This window comes from Arvicola amphibius, chromosome 13, assembly GCF_903992535.2.
Source record: "Arvicola amphibius chromosome 13, mArvAmp1.2, whole genome shotgun sequence".
NCBI lineage: Eukaryota > Metazoa > Chordata > Mammalia > Rodentia > Cricetidae > Arvicola > Arvicola amphibius.
The window spans coordinates 55981294-56000827 of record NC_052059.1 but is presented as its reverse complement, the minus strand read 5'-3'; the positions used below and the strand labels follow the sequence as shown (position 1 = coordinate 56000827).

Here is a 19534-nt window from a genome sequence, read left to right as displayed (position 1 = left end):
AACTAGATTAAAGCATGATATTCATTTTTCCTCCTCTACTGCTGCCTTCTAAGAGCTACATCCTAACTTTTGTGATCCAAACAAAAGCTGAACTTGGACCTTAAGTGATCACACACAGTTTAGGGGGGTTCAGCTAAACTCTCAACATCACTCTAAAATATTACCAGTGCCATTCACTCCAATTTAAATTAAATAATATTCTTCTTAATAAACAGTAGAGTTACTTTAGCTTATTCCCTAGATGGTAGAAGGTAAATACCACGGTGGGAACTTTTTCTAGTTATTAACATCAACCAGCACACACCTCCTATGACAAAGCACCAAACAGAGATAGAAAGGCCATTCATCCTAGTGGAGGGGCATTACAGAAGATGGTGCTAGAGCAGACATAGGAAAGAAGTAAGCAGCAGTTAGCCAGTATGGATGTTCTATTTAAGCTCCAATCATTACTTTTGCAGGTTATGGGTATTTTGGTTTTCTATTTTTTTGAGGATTTTCCCCTCAACATAGGGGAAGCCCTGGTTGTCCTGAAACTGGTTTTGTAGATCAGGCTGGCCTCAAACTCGAGATCTGCCTGCCTCTGTCCCAAGTGCTGGGATTAAAGGTGTGCAGTACCATCTCCTGGCAGATTTCCATTTTTTTACAATGAGATATGCACCAGACTAGCATATTTTAAGACTCTGTAATTAAATTTATGCATAAACTAGTAACAAGTTTGGTATCAGACCATTCTTTTGGGGTGTGAGTCCCCCTCCCTAGGCAGTAGAGGAGATGCTGAGCAGTTAAGGGGGGACTTTTCTGACAGACACTTTGATCTAATGAAGAAACCAAAGGTACCCATGGAAAAAGCTCTTGGGAAATAGAGTTTCAGAGAAGCCTGGAAGACTGCAGGGGCTGAGTCATGAAGAGAAGCTGCCACAGAATCCAGGATAGTGTGTCCTGCAGTATGGGACATGGTATGGAGCGAGGAAGGGCTGGATTAAAGGATTCCCTTCCTCCTCCCACTGCTTCCTGAGAACAGCTGCATGCTGCGCCACAGGAGAGTGATTCATCCCAAGATTATTTTGCCACACTTTCTCCGTGCTCCCACACTCGCAGTGCTCCCTCACACCCCACATCCTGACCCTTGGCAAATGGAGTTGCTTCATCTGCGCCCTCAGTTTAAGAGGCAAACAGTGAGGCGGCTTCCCAAAGTTCATTGTTGGCTAGTGACAGCAGTCTCTCAGTCACATCTTAATTCTAGAAAAACATGAAATAACTAAAAAAAAAAAAAAAAAACTGGCACATGTGCTGACTACATATAAATGAGGACTTTTAGGTAAATGAAAAGATTATGCAAGTTTAAATGTATTTGGTCATAAGTTGCACTACAGAAGCACACACATGAGTAAAAATAAAATAAAAGAGCAGATTTCCAATTTCTTATAAAAAACAAAAACTATATTTTCATTGGTAATATTGTTCTTTAATGAATGGTCTCTCTAAGAAGCAAACCTATTAATTTAAACTGTCAATCACTGTTCTGATTATTGCTGTCAGGACTGTTTTATAATGGATCTGAACTGCTGGGATGTTCTTTGCTTTAACACTTATTCTGCTACCTTTGATCGACTTCAGTGAACCTTCCCAGACTGATCACTTATTTGCTTCTGACTGCAATGAAACATGTGACAAAACTAAGCGTGCAATACAGTCCATTGCTTTAGATACCTTGGTGTGTGTTCTGCCATGTGCAATTTCACTAAAGGATGACTCACATGACAAGAAACAAAAGGCCTTTGTGCTTATTTTATTACAAACACAAATATGCATACTTATTACTGTAGATTTTCAAATGCTTTCATAAAGGGAAAAGAGGAAACGAAGCCACTGACAGGTGGTGGCTGTGTTAACTATACTAGAGGGTGCTGCTTTGGTTTTGCTCAGCATAGAAGCCATGGCATCCCTCAGAAACAGGATGCTCTGAACCCGGATTACACCAGCTGTCTCACCCTCCTGTAAATCTCAATGAATGATTTGACCGATTTCAGGCCTTCTACCATGGTTGCTTTATGCCTTAATGGATTTTCCCCTGTGCTTCATCTTTGAGTCCATCGACAGCCTGAAATACTGTATTTCTGAAACAGTCTGCTATTAGGATATATCTGCAGGAACTGAGCAAAAGCCGATGAACAGGCATCAGCACCAGTGAGAGCACCGAGATGCTGGCCACCTTCTACAGGACTCATAACAGGTCACCAGAAACCCAAAGAACACATGAACCACAGGCTATAAATGTGCAAAGAACAAGCAAAGGATTTCATAGTACTTTTGCAAATTAATGTCTTGTTCAAGCAAAAACTGCTCAGGATCTGCTGTGCACAAATGTAGTAAAATTATCTAAGACCCGGGATTTGCCAACACTTCCTTACCACTTCCATGTCTCTCTTCTTAAGAGTTCACGATGATGATGATGATGATGTGTGTGTGTGTGCATGCTCTTATTAATTTTTGAAGATACTTTGAGAGTGAATATTTTTTAACAATCTATATTGTAATTTTCTGTGCAAGCCCTGAACAACTGGTAAGAAAGTGCACGAGTCTCTTTAACAGGTGCCACCACTACTAGTATCCAGAACTGCTCCTTTTCAGTTTCTGTAGCTTTTATGAAAAGTCAAATGGGGAAATGCAAGTTCTTTAATCTCAGTACAGGAAAGCAGCAGTGTGAAACTGCCAGAGAAGCCAGTGGGTGTGCTTGCTTACACCCGCAATTCTAGCACTTGGAATACTGAGGCAGCAGGTCAGCCATGAATTCCAGACCAATCTGGGCTACAGAAAGACCCTGTTTCAAACAACCAACCAAATCAAACTAAACCCAAACAACACACACACACACACACACACACACACACACACACACACACACACACAACAAACAAAGACCTGCCAGTGAGTCAAGTCTGGAAAGCCAGGCAACCTGCACCAAATGAAGCTCTTCAGAGTTATGTAAACCAACCAACCAACCAACCAAAAAACAAAAACAAACCCAGAAATGGGAACAAATTTAAAATTATTTTTTAAAAAAACTTATTTATTTGGTTTTTTGAGACAGGGTTTCTCTGTGTAGCTTTGGAGCCTGTGGAACCCATCCTGGAACTCACTCTGTAGACCAGGCTGGCCTCGAATTCACAGAGATTCGCCTGCCTCAGCCTCCCAAGTGCTGGGATTAAAGGCATGTGCCACTACTGTCTAGCTACAATTTATTTTTAATCACATGTATGCATGTGTCTGTGTGTGTGTGTGGGGGGGTATATGTAACTTGAATACCCCTAAAAATTTTATATAAGAAATGAAACCACTGGGGTAGAAAGTTGGCTCATTGGTTAAGAGCTCTTACCACTTTTCCAGAGGACCCAGGTTTAGCTCCCAGCACCATGCTGGGCGGCTCACAATTCCAGGGGATCAGGCGCCCTCTTCTGGTCTCCACAGGCACCTGAATGTTTGTGGTGCACATAAACTCATACATACAGACATAGACAGACAGAGAGGGAGAGACAGAGAAACCCCCTCTCAAAAAACCACCATCACTACCGTCAACAGGGTAAAAAAAAAAAAAAAAACCTAGAGGAAAAAAGTACAATTTTATAAGTTGTTACCAATTTTAAGGGTAGAATGCGAATGGAGCCAGCATTTGGGTCATATTTCAGTTACTCCCCCTCATTTATTCATTATTTAACTTGTGTCTGAGTGAGAGTGTGTGAGTGCACACCCCTGTACACACAATGGCATGTGTGTGGAGGTAACGATCAGCTTTCAAGCATCATGTTTTTCCTGCCATAGTCTGGGTCTCAGGGTCTGAACTCCGGTTGTTCTTGCTGGCCCAATCTTCTCTTTTAAAGTGTGCCTGGACAATCTACTCCTATAACTGTGGTAATTAGTAGAACAATGCTAGGCTTGGGGAGAGAGTGGACACGCACTCGTAGCTTTTGAGTAGACAGAGCCTGAAGCTCTGAAATGCTTTAGATGCCAGATTTGCCCACACTCAAGCTGCTCCTAACTTGCTAGTGAAGTAGCAAAGAGTAACTTTGTGGTTTCAAAAATTTGAGTAATTTTGGAACTTTGTTTAAATTAATTTCTAAATATTTATAAGCTATTTATTGTTTTAGTCTCTCAATTTAAGTTTTTGTAAGATTTTTCTATGAGAATTTATATATGTTCATCACTGACATAGATATAAATATACACAAGAAACAGTAATTTATATGTTTTACTAATATTAATATACCTATAAATTTATAAGCAGACCCACTAGACTGTGAGAACTTGGATTACACAACTCAGTTACAAGTTAGGGAGGGAAGAGAATAATCTTCAAGTTCCCATGGATAATGAACAACAGACAAAGGTGTCTGTCTCCATTTGTAAAGCTGTAAAGGGTTAAGATAGTAAAACGGGGCTCACAGAAAACACTGGAACAGAAATAAACAGCCAAAAGAACTAAGAGGTGAGGGACGAGAGGAATGGCCATCAAGCGCATGACCTCATGCAACCCAGCTGTACACCTGGAGCAGAGAAGCCATTCTTTCATACAGGCATTGCAGACACACTGTGAAGACTTTCAATGCTAAGAATCCTGAAAACTAAAAGCATGGGCCCTTCATTTTACACATGGAAAACATCCAGAGCTCTCATCCCTGCAGGCTAGTGGGAAATGTGTACTTCTTCAGAGATGGTACCTAAGAAAGGAAGACCCGACCAAAGCTTGGTCTTGATGCAGTCTCACATGGATATCTGTATAATCCTGTTTTCACTATATCATTTCCCTGACACATGCCTTCCTCACTGCTCCACACACAAAAGCAGATGTCAGAATAAATACACCCTTACCAGGACACACTAACGGGAAATGCGGGTAAGAGCCAGGAGGGCCAGGACATAGGGAAAAGATGCTTTTCCAGAAGGGCTAAAGTGCCTCACTCTGCTGTGTTCAGAGTGTTTGGGACCACCATAATTACTACCTGCAGAGCTAAAAAGGTTATTTTTATAATAGGACTGAATGTGTTTGTGTGTGTGTGTGTGTGTGTGTGTGTGTGTGTGAGCTACATGCTCCTTGAGTTAATTTTGAACTTGATATGTAATGAAGAATGACCTTGAATTATTGGTCCATTTCCCAACTGTTGGGAGTACAAGGCTGTACCACAATGCCTGACCTTGTATAATATGAATGGGTAATAATTCATTAACTGTCAATTTCCTTAGTCTTTCAACTATTTGTTGTCTCTGAAAAAAAAATGCACATACACTTTCTACACGATTTCATGAACTTAGTCAGAACATGGTCCAGTCTGTGGTGTACAGTCACATACTTGAGGTTAAAGGTCCCTGCTCTGAAGCTTGAGGATATATCTTTGTCCCTTCCTGGCTCTTAAAGTCTTGTACAGTTTTAAGTAAGTTTATGAACCTTTCTATTTAAGGTGTAGCTCCCAAAGTTTAGGAGTCACTAGGCTTTTCAAGTTATGCCAGGAGGCAGAATTTTTTACATTTTTTTTACCCTCCTCCAAACTTTTTATAATATATAAGTACTCCAATAAGAAGAGGAAATATGAGCCAGTGATGGTAACACACAGCTTTAATCCCAGCACTCAGGAGGCAGAGGCAGGTGGATTTCTGTGAGTTTGAGGTCAGCCTGATCTACAGAGTGAGTTTCAGAACAACCAGGGATACATAGAGAAACCCTGTCTTGAAAAACAAACAAACAACAAAAAAAGAAGAGGAAATACAAGTAATTAAAAAAAACTAAGAAACAAACAAACCAACACCCCCAGATCGTGTCCTAATATATTTCAAGTAATTTCAGTAAGTATATATTATTTTAGTGTTTCAAGAAATAATTGTCATGGCTATAACATAAATGTACTTAATCACTGCTATTGGGCAAATCTATTGGCAAAACGTGAAATTCTAATTTAAAAAGAAAAAAATGCTGGAGTGTTAAATAATAAGTTTCAATTGCTGACAAGACATGATATCAACAAGGAGTTTTTGAGAAAGTGTATTTCTAGAAAATACTACACTGATTGTTCTTGTCATCTCCTGCCCCATGTTGTTTATTTTATGGGTAAGAGTGCCTCCATGGATTATGTCCACCTGTGCATGCTAGGTATCCTTGGAGGCCAGGAGGAAGGCCGGCATCCACTGAAACTGGAGTTACAGGCAGCTATGAGCTGCCCTGTGGGTGCTGGGAACCAAGTCCAAGACTCCAGTAAGAGCAATGAGTGCTCTTCACTGCTAAGCCATCTCTCCAGCCTCTTGATAGTTCTCTCTGGATCACGTGGTTTGTGGGCAAATCCCAAAGCTTCCTTCTTACTTTTTCTGCTTATCACCGACTATCTTTTATACTTAGTTCATCTGAGTGAGAACCACCAGAAGGACTAAGCAAGTCTTTCCACACAGGGAGGATGATGGCTCAGCTAACCATGTGATGATCAGATGAGCCTTCACACACTCATTTGGCTACCACTTTCCCTTGGCAGTCAAAGCACCACCTTTGGGCACCTACCAAGCCATGCATAGACAAAGGAGTTTTGCCATACCACCATAGTGGTGCCCTGGCCTGGACTTCAATCCAGGAGCAATCCCTTGCATTCTGCAAACTCCAGGACTGTGGGTTTAAACAGGCAGAGAAGCCTTCCTAAGGGTCTGCTTTTGACTTAAGCTGGTTTCTTAATTGGGTGATTATGGCTAAATGAAACTGAAAAAGACTTTATTTTAAAAACACGAGGATGTGATTTAACCTCTTGACATCCCTACTGCATATACAAACCACAGAAAGCAACCCATGTACAGTTTATTGTACATATCCCCAGCAGACAGCAAGCCTTTTACAAGACTGGCATACCTGGAGCAGTGTGTTGACATCTGCCTGAGCTTTCAACTTAAATTTCATTTTAGCTAACTTAAAAAGTGATTTTCATTTCTCAGGTACATAGCAGCTAAGGGGCTGAGGACAAAGATACCTGGGATCTTAAGGTATGAGGCTCCTAGTATATGACATGGAGCACTGAATGTGGGTAAAGGTAGATTGGGTCCTTATTCATAGTAATCACAGATTTACTCTACATATCATACATTCATGGACTTTCATAGATGGAAATGACATTCCTTTGTATCACCAGATGAACTAAAATATGATTCACGAAATATTACTGTAGATTTAAGTTGTACTGAAATCCAGAAAGTGAGATACTAATGTTATTGTGGAATTAGGTTACTACAGATTGCTACTCCTGTTACACCATGCACATGATTTTTAGGCCCGTACACTGTTGCCGAGTGCCTCAGAATAGGCTTATACATAGGTGTCCCTGTCAAAATGTTACAAGTGCCAGGCAAGAGGAGCCCTCACGTGTAGTCTTAGGGAACCTGTTACAGTGCAGGCAGTTGCAACTTCTCACTAGGGCTCAGCTGCGAAAGGAAAGATGAAATACCTTCTGTTTATCATTGTCATTTGCTTTTCTTCCCTCCCCGGCCTGCAGGAAATTTCCTCCACAGATGTACAGTAAGACAGACAGAGTACGGCCCTACTACAGGGAAGGGAAGACAGGCTTTTATTCATGTCCTACAAATAGCTATGCCAAATCACAAATTACCTCTAATTACAGGGGATAGCTGTGTCATTTTTCTTTTCATAATCTAGCCATTTACACACTTTGAGTTTTTTTTTAACTTCCATTTGGGTTTATTAACATCAAAGTCTGTCAACATTTATCTTTCTTCAGGCATTTTTACCTGAGGCAGTAAGATTAAAAACAAAACCCCCAAAATGCCCCACCCTTCTCTGCATTCTTGTAAGAAAGCTTTACATACATGTTGGTCTTGTTGTGTTTCATGGTTGTCAAGCTTCTATATATTGCTGTAAAGTTTATTACCTGGGGCACATCAATATAAACAAACACAAATACCCTCTAGTACAGGCCATCCTCCTTTGTTTTTCCACAGTGACAAAGATACAATCTGTAAGATATTTATAACTAAATGAGGGCTTACAATAGATAGAATTTTAGTAAGTCTTTGATTTTGACTTTCTTTTTTGAGATACAGTCTTGCTATATAACACAGGCTGACTCAGCATTTAAGATTCTTCTACGTCCTCTGCCTCCCAAGTTCTGGTGTTATAGACATGGGCTACCATACTCAACTTAGTTTAGTGCGCTCTCTCTCTCTCTCTCTCTCTCTCTCTCTCTCTCTCTCTCTCTCTCTCTCTCTCTCTCTCTCTCTCTCTCTCAAGAGAGGGTCTCTCTATTTAGTCCTAGCAGCCCTGAACTAAGTAGACCATGCTGGCTTCAAATTCAGAGGTCCTCCTGCCTCTGCCTCCTGAGTGCTATTTCTTTCTATAATTCAATGAACCCAGATGTAGAACTATAGAGCTGGGAGGTAACTCGCTTTCTTCCCCTAATAGGAAGATATATAAATCAATGTTAACTAATAATGTCAAGTTCAGGTATTTATAATAAATATCTAGACTAGAATTAGCTAGATAAATTATGTATAAATTAAACTAAATATGTTAACTAAACATTGCAGAGTAAGACCCTGACTAGAATTCTGCCATATTTTCTTCCTGGATAAAGCCTCAAATCTAAATTACAATTTATTTAAAAAGTAAAGACCCGAGGCTTTAAGTCATTGTTGGTAACTATTTAGAAAGACCACAATACCACTTACTAGCCTTCACACTAAGTTCATTTACTTACCATTATTAGACCACAGTGACAGTTACAGCATCTTTTCTTGATTGTCCACTTTCTTTTTTTTCCGGCACTGGGGAAACCTCTTCTTATCCAAGGAAAATCCTGGTTGTGTGTGTATACACATGCACACATTTTTTTTTTTGAGACAGGGTTTTTCTGTGTAGCCTTGGCTATCATGGAACTCATCCTGTAGACCCAGATCCGCCTGCTTCTACCTCCCAAGTGCTGGGGTTAAAGGAGCACATTCTTAGATGAGGTCTCACTGTACTGCAGGCTGGCCTCCTTGAACTCAGGGATCCACTTGCCTCTGCCTCTCGATGACTTCTTTCTCTCTTAAGAGTCTTTTCTAGGGCGGTGGTTGCGCATGCCTTTAATCCCAGCACTTGGGAGGCAGAGGCAGGTGGATCTCTGTGAGTTTGAGGTCAGCCTGGTCTACAAGAGCTAGTTCCAGGACAGGCTCGAAAGCTACAGAGAAACCCTATCTCGAAAAATCAAATCAAATCAAATCAAATCAAAACAAAACAAAACAAAAAAACCCAAGAGTCTTTTCTATATTCACAATTTCCTTTTCCCAGAGGATGAAAATTCTGTGAACAATGAACTTAACTGAAGAGAAGAGATCATGTCTGAACTCTCACATTCTTATGCAGTGATGGGCCATGCCTGCTACTTGGCCAAAATAGAGGTTTTGTAAAGCACCATGGATTTATTCTAGGATGTATTCAGGTTTCGGACATGTTAAAGCGTGTTGGGAGGTGTTCCTGAACGGGTTAAAATATAAATATAGAGGTGCTACAATACTCTAAAAAAATCTATTTTAAAAATGATCTTTTAAAAGCTACTTGGTATTCTGACAAGTAATATTTAAACAGTGAGCTTGATCACACTATAAAAACAGTCTGAGCTTCACAACTAACAATATTGTTCGAGACACTTGATTCTTATCATAAAATGCAAATGCGAACTAACAGCATGGGCAGCATCTCCATGGGTGGAATCAGGATGAGCAGGAGATAGACAGCTAGTGGGAATAACTGACACCAACAGAAACTAAGTGTCACTGCGGGTGTCAACATTTTAAAACTCAAGAGTAATCCTAGCTTCCAAATACTACTGCAGCCTGTCTTGATGTCCCTGAAATGCTCAATCACAGTAAAAAATAAGGTGATATTGAAAGGCAAAATATATGTCTAAAGATATGGGTCATGGAGGTGATTAAGGGGACATAGATACAAACTCATACAAATGCAATATTTCTAAGGTATGTTGATATTTATTATTAATTTTATTATGCCTGCCAAGTATTTACAAAGATCTATCTTAAAAGCATTTTTGCAGGCCACAAGAGGGCAATTGTACATATGAAATCAAAGCAATTGCTGCAGTGTGCACGAGAGCCATGCAAGCTCAAGCAGGACGAAACCGTGGTATGGAGGGGGTGGGGCATAGAGGGAGCTGCTGCATCTGACTGCTGCTGGAAGAGGGGAGTCAGTTCTCTTCTGAGACAGAGTCTCTCTCTCTTTCTGTAGCCCTGGCTATCCTGGAACTCACCAAGTATACCATCCTGTCCTAGAACTCACAGAGATCTGCCTGTCTCTGCCTCCTGAGAGCTAGAATTAAAGGTGTGTGCTGCCAAGCCTGGCAACAGTCAGTTTTCTGTAATGGTGTGTGTGATAGTTTGAATGTAATTGGTTCCCATAAACTCATAGATAGTGGCACTGTTAGAGATGTGGCTTTGTTGGAGTAGGTGTACCCTTGTTGGAGGAAGGGTCACTGTGGGGGCGGACTTTGAGGTCTCCTATGCTCAAGATACTGCCCAGTGTCTCAGTTCACTTCCTGTTACTTGTAAGATGCAGAACTCTCAGCTCCTTCTCCAGCCCCATGTCTGCCTGCATGCTGCCATGTCCACTATGATGATGGACTGAACTGTAAGCCACTCCAATGAAATGTTTTCCTTTATAACAGTTGCCATGGTCATGGTGTCTGTTGACAGCAATAGGAACCCTAAGACAAGGTGACATGTGCTCTGTCAACTACACTCCAATATAGGCCCTCCAGTTCAGCCTCTGCCATCTTAAGCATAGCAGCTGCGACCACCTAACAGAGGCTCTCATAAGACAGGAAAGGAAGACCACCAGACCCTCTCCTAGGGCTCCAGCCACTTCCTCCCACCTAATCCCACACGCTCAGCTAAATGGGTCTGGTCCCAGCTGTACCTGGCCTTGGGAGCTGCTAGAGTATATTTGTAGGAGGCAGGAAGCTGATTAAGTGGGAGACCCCACCTATACAGTTTCCGGGAGGTTGATGCCCATGCCAAGGTCGGACTTTTCAGTGACAGAGCTGTCTTGTCATCACCCATGCTCCTGCTACTAATCAACACAAACTTATTAGCTCACTAGGTTGGACTGGATGAACTCTTCCTTTGGTCAGTGCTCTGCCTAGGGTGAACAGGCACTTGTTCACATCTCTCCAGAAGTTCATACATCAAATCCCTTGCTATCAGTAGTCAACTAACAGTTTCCTGGTCCCTTGAAACCTGGTTGAACTGTCTTCACTCTATACCAGCTATCCATGTACTGTTTCTCAACTCCTCAGCCACTCTTCTTAGGTCGGCTCCATGACACAGGGGCTGGAATTTGTTACTTTATCTCCTTTGCCAGCTGGAACAACTTTAGCCTGACAACAGAGGACATGGACTGACACTGCAAGACACCAGAAATAGAAAGGCATTTCTTTCTATGTCCCAGTCTGTCTTATTTATTCAGAGGTGGAGCCCGAAGGCCCACATCAAAGGTCAAGGCCACTTCCAACCAGTAGGTACAAGGCTTTGGCCACACCAGGTGTTCCCAAGCAAGTCTACCAAGCAGCTTCCATGGCAATTCTAGAGGAGCCTTCAGTCTCACAGTCCAGCACACTCTGCTCACGAAATGCTACAGGGCTGAAGGACTGCACAGATCAGGTTCAGCCCATTGACCCTTTCCAACAATGGCAGACTCCTGCTGGCAGGTTTCTTCACCAGCAAAAGGGGCCAACGTTTAGCTTTATGTGTCCTAACACCTTACCTCCTTCAGGGTCCATTCTTCCTTACCTAGGGGTGGGTAGCTATTTTTTGACCCTGCTGCTTTTCTGGGTTTCTTTCTCATAAAAAGTCTTGAAGGCATTACAAAGATACAGACATTATTCCATAACCTTCAACTGAGGTGAGCAGTATTACACAAATGCATGTGTTTAACAATCAAACCATTTACTTGCTGTGTGCGTACACGTGCACATGTCTGTGGAGGTCAGAGAGTAACTTTCAGGAATTAGTTCTCTCCTTTTATCATGTAGGTCTAGGGACTGAACTCAGGTTGTCAGATTTGGCACATGCTCCTTTACCCACAGAGCTATTTTGCCAATCCCCAGCATCTAACCATTATACAACACCAAAATATACTATATGGCTTTTTGCCATATGCCAGGACTATTTAAATCACAAAACAATCTAACTGGTTTGAGGCTTACTAGTGGAAGCCTCTCAGTTTAGATGGAGTAAAATCATTGATTTTTAAAAAATTTTTATTGAGCTCTACATTTTTCTCTGCTCCCCTCCCCCCTTCAACCACCCCCCTCCACCGGGTCCCCAGGCTCCCAATTTACTCAGGAGATCTTGTCTTTTTCTATTTCCCATGTAGATTAGATCTATGTAAGTCTCTCTTAGTGTCCTCATTGTTGTCTAAATTCTCTGGGATTGTGGTTTGTAGGCTGGCTTTCTTTGCTTTATGATTAAAAACCACCTATGAGTGAGTACATGTGATAATTGTCTTTCTGTGTCTGGGTTACCTCACTCAAAATAATGTTTTCTAGTTCCATCCATTTTCCTGCAAAATTCAAGCTGTCATTTTTTTCTGCTGTGTAGTACTCCACTGTGTAAATGTACCACATTTTTCTTATCCATTCTTCGATTGAGGGGCATTTAGGTTGTTTCCAGGTTCTGGCTATGACAAACAATGCTGCTATGAACATAGCTGAGTACATATCCTTGTGGCACGATAGAACATCCTTTGGCTATATAACCAAAAGTGGATATTACTGGGTCTTGAGGAAGGTTGTTTCCTAATTTTCTGAGAAATTGCCACACTGACATTCAAAGGGGTTGTACCAGCTTGCATTCCCACCAGCAATGCAGAAGTGTTTCCCTTTCCCCACAACCTCTCCAGCATAAGTTGTCATCAGTGTTTTTGATCTTGGCCATGCTTACAGGTATAGGATGGAATCTCAGAGTTGTTTTGATTTGTATTTCTCTGATGACTAAGGATGTTGAACATTTCCTTAAGTGTCTTTCAGCCATTTTAGATTCCTCTGTTGAGAGTTCTCTGTTTAGGTTGGTACTCCATTTTTTTTTTTTGATTATATGATCTTTTGGTGTCCAATTTCTTGAGTTCTTTGTATATTTTGGATAGGAGACCTCTGTCTGATGTGGGGTTAGTGAAGATCTTTTCCCATTCTGTAGGCTGTCATTTTGTCTTGTTGACGGTGTCCTTTGCTTTACAGAAGCTTTTCAGTTTCAGGAGGTCCTATTTATTAACTGTTTCTCTCAGTATCTGTGCTGCTGGGGTTATATTTAGGAGGTGGTTCCCTGTGCCAATGCGTTCAAGTGTACTTCCCACTTTCTCTTCTATAAGGTTCAGTGTGGCTGGCTTTATGTTGAGGTCTTTGATCTATTTGGACTTGAGTTTTGTGCATGGTGATAGACATGGGTCTATTTTCATTCTTCTACATGTTGACATCCAGTTATGCCAGCACCACTTGTTAAATATGCTTTCTTTTTTCCATTTGATATTTTTTGCTTCTTTATCAAAGATCAGGTGTTCGAAGATGTGTGGATTGATATCCGTGTCTTTTATTCAGTTCCACTGGTCCTCCTGTCTGTTCTTATGCCAATACCAGGCTGTTTTCAGTACTGTAGCTCTGTAGTAGAGTTTGAAGTCAAGGATTGTGATGCCTTCTGAAGTTCTTTTATTTGTACAGGATTGTTTTGGCTACCCTGGGTTTTCCAAATGAAGCTGAGTACTGTTCTTTCGAGGTCTTTGAAAAATTTTGCTGGGCAAAAAATCATTGATCTTTACATAATTCTAAAATTGATATTTGCTTTACTAAATGTGATAGCAAAAGGAAAAATCTTGTTGTACAGAGACATATATAAATATTAGTAGTATTAAAATCTCAATTTCATATGGATAAGTAAAAGAGATGAAGTTTTACACTTTTGAGAAAATTATAACTAAGGCCATATTAATAGTTATATATTTATTGCATTTATAGGCCAGTCATAATATACTTGTTGAAAACAGAAGAAAAGAGTACAGTCTTGTCTTTACTTTTTCCTATTGGGAACATGCTATATCTCTAGGGTTCCAAGAGTATAACTGAGTTTATCTGGGACATTGGGAATTGCTCTATGCTTCTGGCTAACCTTTCTATAAATGCCAGCTAAACCACAGCCACTTTACTATGCAGCACAGTTCAGTTTATTCCATCACTGTCCTATGTACCAAAACGCAGAGATGAAAGACAGAGAAATGGCCATTCTGCTATAAGCAAAATAAGTAAATAAAATAATTTCAAAAGGGAAGAAAAGAGAACCTGATTAGTTTGTAAGAGTTTATAAACACACACCAGGCAATGGTGCTGCATGCAATCCCAGCACTCTGTGAATTCAAGGCCAGCCAGAATTCTAGAACAAGTTACATGACAGTCTCCAAAGCTACCCAGAGAAACCCTGTTTTGAAAAGCAAAAAATAAAATAAAATAAAAAAATAAAAAATTTATAAATACAAATGCAACTAACCCTTCTAAGGGGAATAAAACACCAATGAATGTATACACTAAGGAATGTGGACTAACTCTTCCTCACTTTTACTTAGAATAGAGAAATGTAATAATGTCCACTGTTAGGCCAAATAATTCTACTAGTTAGATAGTGAAGACAAATCTATCATTGAAGAGCAAACAAAATAAATCTGAAAAGAAGCCAGGGAGACTGCTAGTATCCAATATTCTACTTAACTGGACAAACTTTAGAAGCACCTCGCCCACTGATGAGGCCTGAAGCACGTTCTACTACAAATGTTGGCAGGAGACAGTACTGTTCCCTGCTGGACTTATTATATCCCGAAACTGTAATAACCACATTTACAGATGTGCAGTTCACACTCTGTGCAGCTTATCTAGTCAACCAGTCCTGATTAAGGTGCCAGCATTTCCCGATTACTGTGACAACTCTGTAACTCGTTTTTAATTCACTCATTTTTCTAAGGCCTTGACATTTTCCCATAGAGCAAAGCAAATATTGCATAGCTTGATAAGATGGCAGGCTTAACAGGGATTGCATGGTGATACTGGGATGCTGTACCAATCATAACAGGAAAATAATATTCCTATTCAAGACAGAGCTGCATGCTGTAAAATGCTGGCGTCAGGCTTCTTAAACTTTTCCAGTCCTGACCCTTTTTTCACTGAATTTTCTTTTAAAATTAAGACCCCAGAAATAGAGGTATGTAAAATAGGTATACAAACCATCTACTAACAATAAATTATCAAGCTATCTTACAACCACCATTTTATGCATATATTTTTTTACCATTTATTAAAGAGGAAAGCAAATTTTGGGGTAGGGATGGGAAGATGGCTCTGCTGTTAAAAGTACTTGCAGCAAGTAAGAGGACCACAGTTTAGCTCCCAGAGCCCATGCAAATCCATAAATGCCAGATCAGCTGGGTGTGGTAGCCTGCCTGTAATTTCAGTCAGAAAGGGAGACATGGGTTTCTCGGAGCAATTTGACTAACAAGACGGGCCAAAGTCTGAAAGCTCTAGGAAGATCCTGACATTACCTCAGCCCTTCACTTGTACCCATACACATGTTTATACACAAGCACAAACTCCACACACATACATATGAAAAAAAATTTAAAAAAAACCCACAAACAACCAAAACCACGGGTCTGTGAGGTGGCTCAGTGGGTAGAGCAGCTGGCTGCTCAGACTGAAGACCTGTGATCACTAAACTCAACATGGTGGACAGAACAGAATCCACCACCTCTGGCCTCCGTACGTGCAGAGCACTTGAGCCCATACACACAAATACAAATAAATGTAATAAAAATTTAAAGTACTTAATAAGATAGGTGTGCTTCTTAAACCCTGGCTGGGGATCTGACAGTGCAGGATGTAGAACATTTTCAATTGTTTTCTGGGGGGCCATGACTGGCACTTTGCTTTTCTAGTTATCAAACAAACACACAATATGTATAAAGACTAGTAAGCATTTAGGAGCACTTCAGATATTGCTGGAAGTTATGTCTTAATCCCAAATCAAAATTCATGTAATGACTTTTAAGAATCAGTAACATAAATTTTTCAAATCACGTATTAAACACAATACAATTACAGATACAGTAATTTGATACACATCGAGGAATGATGGTAGAAACATATTGAATGCCTCTTTTCTGTTAATAAACCACTATGTTTCTGTAAAAGTAGTAAGAGGGAACTTCGTACATATAGTAAAAATACTGCAATTCATAACAAACAATAGCCTGGAATCTGAGCCAAAGCTGTGTTCAGAACAAGGCTCCAGTGAAGTCACGTGCTGTAACATCGGCAAGCACTGCTAGAAGCGCCTGGGATTCACTGCGTATTTTATGTTTGTTGTTTAAACAATTCCTCATCCAGTTGTGGCCCCGTATGAAAGCGCCACCCACAGTTAAGGAGCTGGTCTAGTGTGCCTTGTTCGCACTTCTAATTAAACAAGTTTACATCGCAGGCCACTGAAAACAAAGTAACTTCTTCTTCCTAAGACGCTTTCTGTGGGGCAGGGGTGGGGTGGGTACCCACGAAACTGCAGAACTCTGGCCAAGGCTACTACAGTCCTTATCTTGCCACGTGGCTTAGGTGATCAATGACATTCCAGACCGCTGCACACACCCTGCTCATGGCTCACTCCTTTGCTGAGTCAAACTTCCTCGTAGATCTCTGAGCATGTGTTCCCTTTACCTACACTCCTTTAGCCAAATGAATTCCCACGCAGTCCCAGGAAGCATTTATTTCTCATCCCTTCAGGAGAGCCGGAGTGTGCTGGGTGCTCTTCTAGGACCCTCCACTGGGCGCCAGCATTAAAACTGCTCTCTGCGGTCACACTTTCTTAGTATGTAGGCACACATCCTTAGTACAAAGGTCACACTTTTTTAGTATGTAGGCACACATCCTTAGTACAAAGGATTTCAACAATTATGAAGGGAAAGAAAGAAAAGTTCCAACCTGTCTGTTCCTTCATGACCTGGACATCTACACTTAATCTTGTTGACCCCACATAAACCTCAAGCTGTTGGTCACCATGGAAGAAAACAGAAAAGAATAGGAAGTCATTAACACAACTTCACCATTTTTACTGGAAACATCATTTAGTGTGATAAGCGGAAATGAAGGTTATTCTCAATATTAAACTAGATCCACGTGTGATACTAAGTAGACTAAACACAAAATAAAACTATGCACATATGTGCCCCAAACGGTGGGGGAGGGTTGGCAGGTCCCTGCCTTGGAAAACACATTCCAATCACTGCCTTAGAGGAAGAACGTTCAAGCCAGAGCTACACAAGTGCACTAATTTCCAGCCACTGCCGAGGAAGGAATTCCACCCTGGGAGTAAAAGCATAAAAACTCATTTTCTATTCGCCCAAGGAGCAGACCAAGCTTGTGTCAACAGACCTTACTTGCATAGTAAGTATATGGGAAACTAAGCAACAGGGAAAAAAAGTAAATTTATTATTCAAGGCATTAGTAGTTTCTAAGTTAAAATAATACCACGGGGAAAATTAATCTGAGGTTCTGAATAGGAGAAAATTGAATATGCAAGCAGAAAAACCAATAATGAAAAATAAATTTGTCTGACATAAGATTAACAAAAATGTCGAAGATGGAGCAATGGTTAAGAACACCTGCTGCTCTTGTAGAGGCCTGGATTCGGTTCCCAGCACTCACATGGTGGTTTGGAAGCACTTGTCACTCTAGTTCCAGGGGCTGACACCCGCTTCTGGCAACTGGGCACCAGGCCTGCCTGCAGTGTATACACATACATGCAGGCGAAATACTCATACACATAAAATAAAAATAAATCTTAGGAAAACTTAACAAAGAGGCTACATTGTATGAGAAGTTTTCTCTGCCTCTCTAATCAGATGTGGTGTGAGACCGGAGCCAGTACGTGCATAAACTATATTTATCTTCATACTACCAACATTTACTAACCTTTAATCTTCATACTACCAACATTTACCAACCTTTAATCTGTAAGGTTTGCTTTTCTTTTTGTTGTATTGTTTCTTAGGTTTTCCATTAGACCTAGATAATAGAAACCTAACATATAAGGAAAATAAAGTACTACCTGTAATTCTAAGAAAACGGAAACAAAACACGGAAACGTCTCTCGCTATTTTAGGTAGTACTTTCAAACTTCCCTGAGTTTTCACACGCAATATTTATCTTGAAATAGGGTACTAAACACTGGCACCCTAACAGCCCAGGTTTTACGAAAACCTGTTTCACTGAGTAGACGGGGGTCCACCAAAACATTACTGCTTAAGACTCATGTAACAGTCGTCATTAGAACACATAACATCTACAACCACCAACTGTTTTAACTTTTATAACTGATATTTTCATGACTGGAAAAGTCACGTAACAGGACGACTCCACCGTTCCATACAAAGCAGCGATCAGGGAAGCCTTTCGCTAGAGAGGCTACCAGAGGTCCCACCCGGGGAGGCCGGGGACGCCCAGCGCCCGCAGACCAGCTCGCCCCTTCTCCCGCAGACGCCGGCCCTGAGCCACGCCCACCCGCGTCCCCCGCCTCCGGCCGCCCTCCTCCCGGGCTCTCCGGGCACGCGCAGCGGCCTGGGGTCTCCCGCGCCTCCCTCCCAGGGGCGTCCGAGGGCGGGGCTGTACCTGCGCCAGCACCGTCAGGCTGCCCTCGCGCGCAGCGGCTTTCACGCGGCCGTGGTGCCACGCCGCTCCTGCCCCTGCCAAGGCCACGCCGGCTACAGCCGCTGCCACGGGCCCGGCACGCGGGACGGCTCGTCGGCCGGCCGCGAGCCCGCGCCGCAGCCTGCCGCCCCAAGCCGCCAGCCGAGCGCTTCTCCCCGCAGCCGCCGCCATCTTTGCGGAAGCGCTTGAGCGCCGCGCTCCGCCCCCACCTCCTGGTGCCTGAGAATTCACGAGGGCTTGACTCTCGCGAGATCTCAGCGGCCTCCACCTGTGCTCTCCGCGTGTGAGCTAGGTGTGGCTGCCTCCTCGACGTTTAAGAGTGGTCGGCAGTGACCGTCCCTAACGATGTCAGAGTGCTGAGTTAATTGGAAAATTGGCCAAACAAGTTGGAGGTACCACCGTTGTCCAAGATAGGGCTGGAGGGATGAGTCAGGGCTAAGAGGACTTGCTGCCCTCCCAGAGGTCCACAGTTCGATTCCTACACTTAAAGCCACGTGTAACTCTTGCTCTGGGCATCCTGCGCCCTCTTCTGGCCTCTGACACTTCCCCCATAAAAATACAATTAAAATTTAAAAAGGAAGGGAGATAAGTACCGGGTGGAAGGCCGCGACTATATATATAATAGTCACTATATATAACCACACAAGCTAGATTTTAAACGGGTGTTTGGTGGTGGCGGGGATATCCCATCTTCAAAGTGGCTACGTTATGGGGCTGAAAAGTTCTGCATTTTCTCCAACATTGTTTTTGCCCTAAATGCCATATTCCTGGCTATATTA

General features: G+C 41.8%; 1 protein-coding gene across 1 annotated transcript in view; it reads right to left on the bottom strand.

The window, feature by feature from the left end:
• The window catches only part of Micu2 (mitochondrial calcium uptake 2), an 85791-nt gene extending 66865 nt beyond the window's left edge, over nt 1-18926 (bottom strand). The window contains exon 1 of the mRNA XM_038310071.1: nt 18717-18926. Coding sequence (XP_038165999.1) covers nt 18717-18926 — 210 coding nt within the window. The remainder of the gene's footprint in view (nt 1-18716) is intronic.
• Between the last annotated feature and the right edge of the window lie 608 nt (nt 18927-19534).